At 34.8% G+C, this 12236-nt stretch overlaps 1 protein-coding gene across 2 annotated transcripts in view; it reads left to right on the forward strand.

The window, feature by feature from the left end:
* The first annotated feature begins 4432 nt into the window (after positions 1-4432).
* Positions 4433-12236, forward strand: part of PABPC4L (poly(A) binding protein cytoplasmic 4 like) — a 114794-nt gene continuing 106990 nt past the window's right edge. Inside the window, exons 1-2 of one of the 2 annotated variants that reach the window (XR_001105864.2) lie at positions 4433-4551; positions 5035-6208. Coding sequence is in view for 1 of the 2 variants with exons in the window: in XM_012443230.2 (XP_012298653.1) it covers positions 5069-6352 (1284 nt within the window). In the remaining variant the exon portion in view is untranslated. Of the gene's footprint in view, positions 4552-5034; positions 9202-12236 lie in introns of those variants that run through there. The other variant, XM_012443230.2, reaches the window with a different exon arrangement.

Here is a 12236-nt window from a genome sequence, read left to right on the forward strand (position 1 = left end):
TTCATAATACAACAAAAGCAAGTTTCCTTTATTTAATCACTATGTATTAAGACAGTAAAGACCATTTTGAACAAAAATAAGAAAAATTTTATTAATAGTTGACTACATCAAAACAATGATTCATGACTTCAGAAACTAATTTTAACTAATTAGTATAACAGCTTTTTATTTTAAAATTCATTTCCATACTCAAAATAGCTACTTATTAATTCTTCACATTAAATACCAAAGTAAGCAATGACCTCCATTGCTATCAATATCAGTGAATAGAAATACCGACAGTTTTCCTGCCATTTAAGCAAAACAGCAATCTCATCCTCTCCTAATTCTGTGAGTGACCCGCATAACAAACTTGTACATTGGAGAGCAAGTGAACTAAAAGACATAAGGTATGCAGAATTACAAATTTTTTTCAAAATTAGGTGAAACACTGGCACTTAATGGAAATAATTTCAGAATATTTGAAGAATTTAGAAGACATACAAGTCAGCAATACACAGAACTACAACTGGCTAAGGAAGGTATAAGACAGCTAACATCATAAGGTACAATTTTAAGTCAAGTTCCATCAAAGCCAATGAACTAATGACAAAATTAGGTACATGTGTGTAATAAATATATTAAATAAATTACTTCAGAAAAACAAAAGTAATCAGTATTAGCTAGACTATTAAGAGAATAAAATTATTGGAGAAAACATGGCTTAAGAATGGTAGAATGTAGATAAAATCAAAGAAAAAATATTATTTTGAGAACATGCTTTTTTATTATTTTTATTCATATATAATAAATGTGCACATTTTTGGTGTCCATGTAAACGTTTTGACACGTTCATACAATGTGTAATGATCTAATCAGGGTAATTGAGACATCTAGCACATTAAATATTTATCTTTTCTTTATTCTGGGAACACTCAGATTACTATCTTTCAGCTATTTTGAAATATAAAAATGATTATTATTTTGGTTTAATATGAGAAGTCCTTTCTCAAAACCCTATGAAGCTGTTCAATTCATATGAAGTACTCTGGGCTTGATCCATTTATTTCTGCTAAAGAGACCAGCAGAACAATTTAACAATATCCTCCCTGAAAGTCAACCATTAGATATAAAATGGCTTAGAATGAGCCTCAGAGCAACAGTTATAGGTTTCCATAAATTCCATTCATTTTGCTTTAGTTGACTTCTCTGAAAATATATTTTAGAATAAATTCTAATAACTCACTGAAAAAAAATAGTAATTATTGTTTACTACAGTTATAATTATCTAAATTATACAAATTTATCAAACACTAGGTCTTCTTCTCTCAGGCTGTATATTTGAATCCATTAATAAACCTCTTTTCATTCTTCCCTCCCCTATTTTTCCCTCCCTCTAATAACCACCAGTCTATTCTCTATTTTCATGAGATTCACTTTTTTAGCTCTCAAAGAACATGTAACATTTATCTCTGTTTACCTGGCTTATTTCATTTAAAATAATGACTTCCTGTTCCATCCATGTTGCTGCAAATTTTCATTCTTTTTAATGGTTGAATAATATTCCATTGTGTGTGTGTGTATATATACATACACACATATGCATATATATGTATACACACACACACACACTTTATTCATTCATCCACTGGTGGACACTTAAGTTGATTCCATATATCTTGGCTATTGTGAATAGTACTGTGATAAACATGAGAATGCAGATAATCTCTTTAAATATATTGAATTCCTTTCTTTCTACTTTTTTTTTTTTGGGGGGGGGGGCGGGGGATGGAGTCTTGCTCTGTCACCCAGGCTACAAGATAGGCTGAAAGAAAAGATTACTCCATTTATTTATTTGAACAAACGATGCTGTAGAAGCAACACATATTGAAATAAATTTTACAAACAGCCAGGCACAGTGACTTACGCCTCTAATCCTAGCATTCTGAGAGGCCAAGTCAGGAGGGTCACTTGAGCCCAGGAACTGGAGATAGACCCAGTCAACAGGTAAGACCCTGTCTCTACAATAAATAAAAAAATAAATAAATAGCCTGGCATGGTGGCATGTGCCTGTTGTTCCAACTATTAAAGAGGCAGAGGTGGAGGAATTGCTTGAGCCCATGAAGTTTATGGTGCAAAGAACCCTGTTTGCACCACTGCATTCAGCTTGGCTAACAGAGTGAGATCCCGCCTAAAAAAATTACAAACAAAAACAAGAGAAAAACAAGTTTATATGTAAGTTAACATGAATATTTTATATATTTTATATATAGATGAGAGATACTCAGATAATGAGTAGTTTTCAAAGAGTTTTACTCATCTCTTTGGTGAATTTCAGATTATATGGTATCTTCAACGGAGAACAGTAAATTCTTGGAGAAGTAGTAAGATGGAAAAGACAAAAGGACTTTAAGTTGTTATAGATAGCAACTTGGCAGAAGGTGAATCAATGGTAGATAAAGGCTAGTTATCTTGTTACAATTTGTTAATGTAGATTCCTCTCCTACATTCTCCCGGCTGATAGGGTCCAAAGATGTCTTCAGTGGTTAACATTTGTGAGTCAGTTTGGGTGGGCAAGGTAACATTTTTCTTTACAACTCTTTGTCCTGCTTTTAGGCAAATAGATGGAGGACAGCATGCTTTCCTGCATCTGCTCCTTCTTAATTATATTCAGCTCTTATCTCCCGCGTAGGAAATTTTAGATAGATTAGAATCAATTTGGATTTTATAGTGAAAATCATGCTCCAGTTTTATTTAATGTATTTCTAAGAATGAATTTTGCTAGAGTATTATGTTCTGCAAGTTAAACATATATTCTTAGTTTTCCAGTTCTTACATTAGAAAGATCCGTCTAGATGGGGATTCATTTAGTGTTGATACTCAGTGTGGTTCAGAGACCAGCAGAATTTGCATTACTCAGGAACTTGTTAGAAAAGTTGAGTCTCAGGTCCATCTCAAGTTACTGAATCAGAATCTGCTTCTTAAACAAGATCACTAGTTGGTTCCTATGTCCTGTAAAGTTGCAGAAGTACTAAATTTGCCTTACATTAACTGATCCACCCAATTCAGATCTGCAGATAATGTTTGGTCCTGAAGAGGGGTTATTTTACCTCAATGGGTCCTTTACTGCCTCTTGCCATTGAGCCAATAGAAAGCGACAAGGTTCTGTTAAGCAGAGCAGAAACTTTATTTGTTGTTCAAGGAGTAGAGAAGGAGAGTGTCCCATTCACGTTCTCCCCAGAGGTATGGAGAAGGGAGATTTTTAAGGTCTCTCAGAGCATGTAGGTAGAGACTAACGGTGGGAATTCCTGGAAAGAGGTGGAGCTTTCCAGAGAAAACTGGAATGTGTGCAGTCTTGTTCTTTCTTTTGCACTGGGCACTCACTATATGTACCTAGCAAAGGGCATCTCTCCCCACTGGGCAGAGATTTTAATATGATAAGGAAGTGAGGATTCAGGTCTGTCTGCGTAGCACTGCCAAGCTGAGTTCTTATCTCCTGGCTTGTTTGTGGTTACTGGCTGTTGTTTCTGCAAACAAGTACCACTGAGACCACAGGTTAATTTCATAGGTTCTGGGGCTCTCTAACAGAATCAAGATCATGCTACCTTGACGGTAACTTATTGACACCCTAAGATGCATTGTGATTCAAATTTTAAGGATTTGTTAGAATGATATCAAGGAGTTTTATTTAATGCTAAAGAAAATGAAATCAATATTACTGGAAACCCACTTATATGTCTGATGTGTTATCCATTTCCAAATCTATTAGTTAATAGATTTCATTCTTTCATTTCACACTTAAAATACTTTCTAAGGTAAGTGCCACTGCCTCCATGTAGGTAGATGTGAAAACTAACGTGAAGTTAAGATTTGTTCAATAAGTATTGCGCATCCTGTGTCTGCAAGTCCCTGAGAATAAAGTGCACATGGCTTCTACTGTCATGTAATATGCAATATTTTGTAATTAGACAAAGGCCAGGCAAGTATAGGGCAGTGTAAGAGCTTGTAAGAGGGAAACCTAAATTGTCAGAAGGGGTTTAGAAAACATTTCTATTTGGAAAGAATATTTAAAGTCATTTCTGAAGAACACATTTTTATAAAGTTGACTCTGTAAAAGGCTAGTGTGTTTTGGAGTTTTGTAAGGGGAACTAAGCAGCAGTTGAGGCTGGAACATTTCAGAAATCCTGCAGAACTTTATAGAACAAGGTGCAGACGTTGGACCTTATCCAAAAGTCTAAGGAAGCCACTGGAGGGTTTGAAGCCAGGAAGTGACAGGCCCTGATCCACAGTTGGAAAGGCTCCTTCACTCAGACCCAAGCAAAGCCCTGCAGGCGGGTGGGTTTATTGGGGCCACTCCCCTAGGCTGCCTTTCTCCACCCCAATCACCGCCTCCTGGCTTCTCTCAGCTTAACCATCAGAGGTGGGTGGGAAACGAGTAAGAGGGGCGGGGGGAAGAAAAACGTTCTCAAAAAAAATATTAAAAAGAAAACATCCCACTTGGCAGCGAGTGCGCGGGAAGTTCAGCGCGCGAGTTCCGGGCTTCCCGCCCGCCCGCAGACGACTGCAGCCTGGGTGAGCCCCCAGTCCCCGCCTGGCCCGGCCGCGTCAGTCCGTCCGTCCGTCGGTCTGTCCGCCTCCCCTTCCCCCACGCCTCCTTCCTCCGGGCGCCGCGCGGGTCGGGAGGTCGGAGGGGCCCCCTAGGTCTTCAGGACGCCCGCGGCCCGCGGCCCTCCCGGCAGCGCCTCAGCGGCGGCGCCTGCAGAACCTGGTACCGGGCAGGTTCGGGTCTCGGCCGGGCAGTGTCTCGCCGCGCATACTCTGCGACTGGGGCCTCTGACGCCTCCACTTGTGGAGTTCTTCCCTGAGCCGCTGTAACTTTAAACCACTCTGAGCGAGGCCTATTTTTATTCGGAAATCAGCGACCAGGGCGGCTGTGGAGAATGCTCAGATGAAGGGCCAGCCCGCCACCTGAAGTTTTCTCACAAATCGGAGGGGAAATAACCTCTTGTCCTAATAATCTCTCTTTTTGATTTCACTTCTATTGCCACCTCCCAGGGAGAGCCAGATTGTTTGCTGTGGGGTCTTTTTGATGAGGGTGTTGCCTGAGCTGGAGCTGTATCTGAACTCAACTTCTTGGCCTTTGTGTGGTGATCCCGAGGCCCCCACACTTGAGCTGGGCCAAAGCTGTGGCCTAGTGTCCCCTCACAGGGATTGCTCCAAGAGCTCCAGGGAACAGGCTCACAGTGGCAAGGACGAGGAGATGAATGTAGAAGCCAAGTACCGCATGGCCTCCCTGTATGTGGGTGACTTACATGCAGATGTCACGGAGGACCTGCTGTTCAGGAAGTTCAGCACTGTGGGGCCGGTGCTGTCCATCCGCATCTGCAGGGACCAGGTTACCCGCCGCTCTCTGGGCTATGCCTACGTGAACTTCCTGCATCTGGCTGATGCCCAGAAGGCGCTGGACACAATGAACTTTGACATCATAAAAGGCCAATCTATCCGTCTCATGTGGTCTCAGCGTGATGCCTACTTGAGGAGATCTGGAATTGGGAACGTGTTTATCAAGAATCTGGACAAATCTATTGATAACAAAACCCTTTATGAACATTTTTCAGCTTTTGGAAAGATCCTTTCCTCCAAGGTGATGAGTGATGATCAAGGCTCCAAGGGCTATGCATTTGTGCACTTTCAGAACCAGAGTGCTGCAGACAGGGCCATTGAGGAGATGAATGGAAAACTGCTCCAGGGCTGCAAGGTGTTCGTCGGCAGATTCAAAAGCCGTAAAGATCGTGAAGCTGAACTCAGAAGCAAAGCCAGTGAATTCACCAATGTTTACATCAAAAACTTTGGAGGTGACATGGATGATGAGAGATTGAAGGACGTTTTCAGCAAATATGGCAAAACTCTGAGTGTTAAAGTGATGACAGATTCCAGTGGGAAATCCAAAGGCTTTGGCTTTGTGAGTTTTGATAGCCATGAGGCTGCCAAGAAGGCTGTTGAAGAAATGAATGGAAGGGACATAAATGGGCAGCTCATTTTTGTTGCCCGGGCACAGAAGAAAGTAGAGCGACAGGCTGAGTTAAAGCAAATGTTTGAGCAGCTGAAAAACGAACGAATTCGTGGGTGCCAGGTGGTAAAGCTCTATGTTAAGAATCTTGATGACACCGTTGATGATGAAAAACTACGAAACGAATTCTCTTCATTTGGATCAATTAGCAGAGTTAAGGTAATGCAGGAAGAGGGGCAGAGCAAAGGGTTCGGCTTGATTTGCTTCTCCTCTCCTGAGGATGCTCTTAAAGCAATGACTGAGATGAATGGCCGCATCTTGGGCTCAAAACCTCTTAGCATTGCCTTGGCCCAGAGACACTAGGAAAAAAAAGTACCTTCCCAGCTCGTATCTGCAGCAGGTGGGGGAATGATAGTGATCTCTGCCTGAACTGACCTCAGTAAATTTAATATTGACATGATAGGTGCTTAGTTTAGTAAACTTTGTGATAAAAGGTTTCTTTTTTTTTTTTTTTTTTTTTAAATATACAAAGCGATTTATCTTCGTTTGTGGAAAAATAAATAAGCTTAGTTCATTTTACAAAGGCACATTTTCTAATTTCAATATTGTATATTTTTCTTATTTTGATGTAGTGTTCATAGCAATAAGTATAAATAGATATGTTTTATTACATTTGAACCAAACGAAGAGGTAATTATTTGAATGTCTTTATTACTTTAGTAATATTGCTAGTTTTAATTTCTTCTATGAAAATATGCTCAAAATAGTTCTTACACCTTAAGATTCCAAAGTATTTTTACCAACAGAAGTTTTCTAATTTTTCATTCAAGTTTTGAGACATCAAACTTTTAGAAATTTATAGTACAAATTTAAAGATCTAATTTCATTTTGAATTAATGGTTAAAGTACTCAGATATAGTTGAATTTCTTTTAAATTTATATCCTAACGTTTGTTTTTCTGATGGTTTAAATTAAGATGATGGAGATTTTTAATGCTGCCTAAAAACCAGCTTTATGTGTTTTGTTATTCTTTCCATTAGTTGACTATAATTCAGGTACTTACTAGTTAATCTAAATTGTAACTTACACTGTAAAACCTTAACTTCTACATTCCTTAAGTTATAAATCTGTATCATCTCAGGTGATCCAAAGTTGCTGTTGTCTTAAATCTCTTCATACCTATATAGCATAATATTACACCTTAAATTTTTACCAGATACTAATATTATGAAAATCATATATGCAGATTATAGAAATTCTGTTTATAAACTTTTAAAATCTCTTTTATATTATTTTGTGTAGTGATATTCTCTTAGGTTTCAGAAAAGTAAGTTCCTCTATTTTTATGAACTCACATCTTTTATTAGACTGTGGCAACTATGTAACCCATAAGGTTCACTTTTAGCCTTGATTGTTCAGAAACTCACTAATTTTCTGATAAATTGAAGTTACATCACTTATTCTGTTTTCTAGCATAATTTTTAGTTTAGAACCATTCCCCTATTTTCCTTTCTCTCCTGCCTTTCATCTATATTACTAGGCTTTTTAAAATACTTTTTAAATAATTTTTTTTTTATATATTGGTTTTTAAAATCTGCTTCAAATCCATTTGGAAATCGAGGCAAGAGTTATGTATTTACATTTAATTAATTGCTTTACAAATTCTGATTCATACCAAAGGTATCTAGCAAATGATTTTGTTGTTACTATTTTTATATTTTTACTTGGCTTAGTCATTTCTTATTTCTATTATTCAAATATTCTATTTCATATATTACTAATATTAAATAAATCGTAAAATTTTTTGGCAATACTTCAGCTTATGAATGAGAAAAGCTTGTTGCATTTTATTTTTATAGAAATTATATGTATATTCTTTGCACATTTTCTAAAATAAAATTCTTTTAGTCAGTGAAAAAAATATGGACAATAAAAAAAATTAAAAGAAGTAGCATATAATTGTATTATGCCAACCAATTCTCTATTACAATTTGTTGCATATGTTTCCAATTTTTTCATCTCTCTACATATATACACCTACGTAATTTAAGAAAAATAGGATAATATTACAAATATTGTTTGAAATTGCTGTCTTAATTAGACAATATGCTGTGGTCAACCTTAATACTCAAAATAATTATTTCCTTATGATCTGAGTGACTTTTATGTTTTGTTCAATGACTTTACCAAAATATAACTAATTTCTTTTTGATGAACTTGTATGTTGCTAGATTATTTATTCCTTTATTCGTTCTTCCTCTATCATAAATAACTTGGAGATTAACATTCTTGCAAACTCATATATGCAAATATATCTATTTTCTTAAGAAAATGTTTAGAAATGGAATTAATGGTTAAAATAGAATCAATTTTAAAAAATAATTTTGATAAATATTGCTTAAAGGCTTTCCAGAAAACCTCTGGCACTTACGTTGTCATTGTAGGAGAATGCCTATTTCCCTATGCTCCAGGAAACAAGAGGTTTTGTTTAAGCTGTTGGTCAATTCAACATGATATATGTAAAGCAAACTATTTCATCATTGCTTTATTTCACTTTTTTAAATTACAAAAGTTAAACAGCATTTCTGTACTTACTGATTGTATTTTCATTCTTATAAGTTAATGTCTCATGATCATAATTATTTTCCTGTTGGAGTGTTTTTTATTTACATGGATTTTTAGATTTCTTTGAATATTATGACAACATTTTAGACTTTTCCCCTGATATTTTACTTTCTTTATAGTTTTGAAGGTTATGCCAAAATTAAATGTTAAGCTGGAGAGTTTCAATATTTTACTTAAATGGCTTTGATATCATGCTTCAAAATATTTTGAACACTTTAAATATATATATTCACACAAATATATACACACCCACACAATTCATCTGTATTGTACTTATGACTTTCAGAATTTCATATTTTCAATGCTTTTAACTAAAATTTTCGTTCATAAAAAATGTCATATAAAACTTATAGTAAATCTTTTAAAAATATTATGCTTTTCCATCTTTAATAGCATATATTTTGATAAATACTTGATTCAGATAGCCAATGAATTAGAGTTGGCATATGAGTTTCACATAAATTCTTATACTAGATAAGTATTTACCAAAACATATATCGGAAGCAGGGAGTTCTTAAAAAGTTTACCAGACAAGAATATTGGAAAATATATTAAGCGTGCCTGGCCTTGACATCTTATTCTGCATAATCTAGTCCTCATCTTATTTTGAAAAAGCTAATCTGTAAAACTGTTCAAATTATTTGAACAATATTTGATAATGCTTACATATATTTTCAAGATAATATCAGGAAACTGAGTTCTCTTATGTATATAAGGGAGTTAATAGTACATAACATTAGATGTGTAGATGAATATAGCTATGGCTTAATTACACAATAATTGCCTTCTTAGTAGACAGTGCTTATTTCTAGCATTAACTGTAAGAAATGACTTAAGTTTACAAAAATATACAATCTATGGATTTCTTTATTTAAATTTTGTTCATTCTCATTTTTTTGGTGCTTTATAATAGCAAGGTATCTTAGTTGAAAATAGAGATTCATTCTTTAAAGACTACTAAATCTTTTGTGCCCAAGTGCCTTAATAAATAAGTAGAACCTTAACTTTTCTGATAAGCATTCCAGTGAAAGCTAATGAAGGTAGATATGCCTGGAGCCACCGTTTCTACTTTTGCCTTTCTCTCAACACATACTGCCACTTCTGCTGTGTAGTTGCCTGCTTACATATACGGCCATTTCAAGAAAAGTATTCTTTTAACAATTTTTCTTTTAAATTTCAAATAGAAATTTATAGTTTTTAGAAATAAAAATTATAAAGTGATTTAATGTTGTTAGTTTCATGTTCTCAATATTCTTATATATCCACTGAGAAAATGTCAAATAAAATCTTGATATTTCAAAGGTGAAGGCATGTCTGAAAATGATTTTTGTTTATTATAATGTATTTCTGATTTTCCAAAGATCAGTTCTCTTAAGAATGAACTGAAAATATCTTGTGTTTTTTAGTGAAGATACTTGTATTACAGGTTTTCAAGGCTGATTTCTGTATGAACTATTATTTCCTTTTTAAGTTACTCATAATCATGGGCTCACAATTGAAATGAAAACACTAACATAGATCAAGTTTTAATGAGGAATAATCAGTTATTTCAAAGACACTTCTGAATTTGTTGTTAAATTCAACTAACCTGCCAAGTGCTTAGAATTGGCTTACTCATAGTACATTTGGAAATACAGCCCATAATTTAATTTAAAACATAGATATAATAAAACAATAGAAGAAAAATATAATTTTTAAAAATCTACACCTCAAAAAATAGAGCAATTTAAATGCCCTCAGGATACTTTTGACATATATAGAGAAGCATATGTGTGTGTGTGTATATATATTTGTGTGTGTGCATGTGTATGCATGTGTGTGTGTATATACACAACACACGTGTATGTATATATACACACACACATACGCACACACATATATCTCAAGTATATGTGTAATCAAGTCTGAGTTACACATACATTTGCCTTTGAATTAAAGTCTGCTTATTTTGCAGGTTTGCCCAGAGGAAATATGTATAATTCTGTGTTGGTTTTGTCCCATGGTCATGTCATATTTTAGAGTTCACAGAATGCTCTTAACTAAATTGCAGTTACCCTGATTGAAACAATTTAATCCAAATGAGAAGGAAATTTATCTTCTTAGTGGCATTCTTAGCTGTAGTAGAGAAAACACCTTAACTTCTGAGAGAGATTCATAATTTGTAAAATGATATTCCATCAGGTTTTGTTAACCCATTTATATCTACATCTCCTTAGATATTTTAAAAATCCTTATTTTGAAGTTCTGCCAAACACTAATAGCACATTTGAGTTGCAAAGGCAACGTCACCGAAGTGGCAGATATTATTATTTTTTACATTCAGTGAGTATTAGTCATAATTTATTTTTTGTTTGTTTTTAAAATCAGTATCTCCAGTGGAATTTTCTTATTATAGAGAGCCGTATCTGATGGTGTGTAGGGCATCACAATTTTGATTTACATTTTATTTTTTCTTTGTATATGTGCTAGTAGCATTCTTACGTGCCACAAGTTTTGATATGTTGCCAATACTAGTTCCTTGAGGTTAAAGTAAGCCTTTATAATAGTAATGCCAGCAAATCTTTGTTAATCAAAGAAATACCTCAATTTGAACGCAAGCCAAATCTTAGAATTATAACTAGATTATTTTGATACATTATTTTACTGAATTGCCATCGGAAGCATTAGAAACCTAGCATTATTCAGCACGCTAGTCACTAATATTTTACATATAGTTCATATACAAATGACATTTCTTTTGTATAGATTGCAATTGGTAAAAGACCATCAGTTCTGAAGTTATGTGGTAATCCAACTTTTAATATTTGTTTTGATTTTACCCAAAAAGATATTGGTAAATGCACATTTGATCATATCATTCTTCTGCTTAAAAGCCTTCCCTGTCCTTTCATTACTCTTAAAATCAGGTATAAATCTTTACTGTGGTCTAGGAGACCTTGCATTCTCTGGTTCTTGTGTATTCTTTAAACTTTCCTTGTGCTTATATTTCCCTTAGTCAATGTACTGGAAATTAATTGATCTTGTTTCAACTCTTTTAAAAGTGTCAGGATAATTCCTGCCTCACCAAAAGTTTTAACCTTTTAACAGATAGAATGCTGTGTATTGTAATGGTGGAACAAATCTTCCAACTGGTTTATGAAAAAACAAATATGGTGAAAGGATTTAATTGCCTTCTATATATCTATATATCTATATATATAGATATATAGATATAGTGTGTATATATATATATATACAATATAGATAGATAGATAGATAGATAGATAGTAGGTGTAGGTAGCCAGGAATAGAGTTTTGTTCCAGAATTCTCAGTGCAAGTTTCTTTGGTTCTGTTTATGTGACATTCTTTTTCTAAACCAATCACTGTGGCCAAGGTAATGAGATTTACTGATTAGCTAGCATGAGGTGAAATATTCAAACTTTGACCAAAAATATCCTTGACCAAGAAAGGTAGATTGTTTTTCAAGGAAAAATCAAGATACAAGTGCCAGAAAAAGTGTGAACTGCTGTAGAATGAACCCTCCCATCGCAATATCTACAATATATGAGCTGTTTAAACTGTTCCCAGTGCCTGGAATACTCCCTTAATCTTAATCTGATTCTTTCTTATCTTTTTCTCATT

The sequence above is a fragment of the Aotus nancymaae genome, unplaced genomic scaffold (assembly GCF_030222135.1).
Source record: "Aotus nancymaae isolate 86718 unplaced genomic scaffold, 86718_ANA_hifiasm-v0.15.2.pri h1tg000033l, whole genome shotgun sequence".
In the NCBI taxonomy this organism is placed as follows: domain Eukaryota; kingdom Metazoa; phylum Chordata; class Mammalia; order Primates; family Aotidae; genus Aotus; species Aotus nancymaae.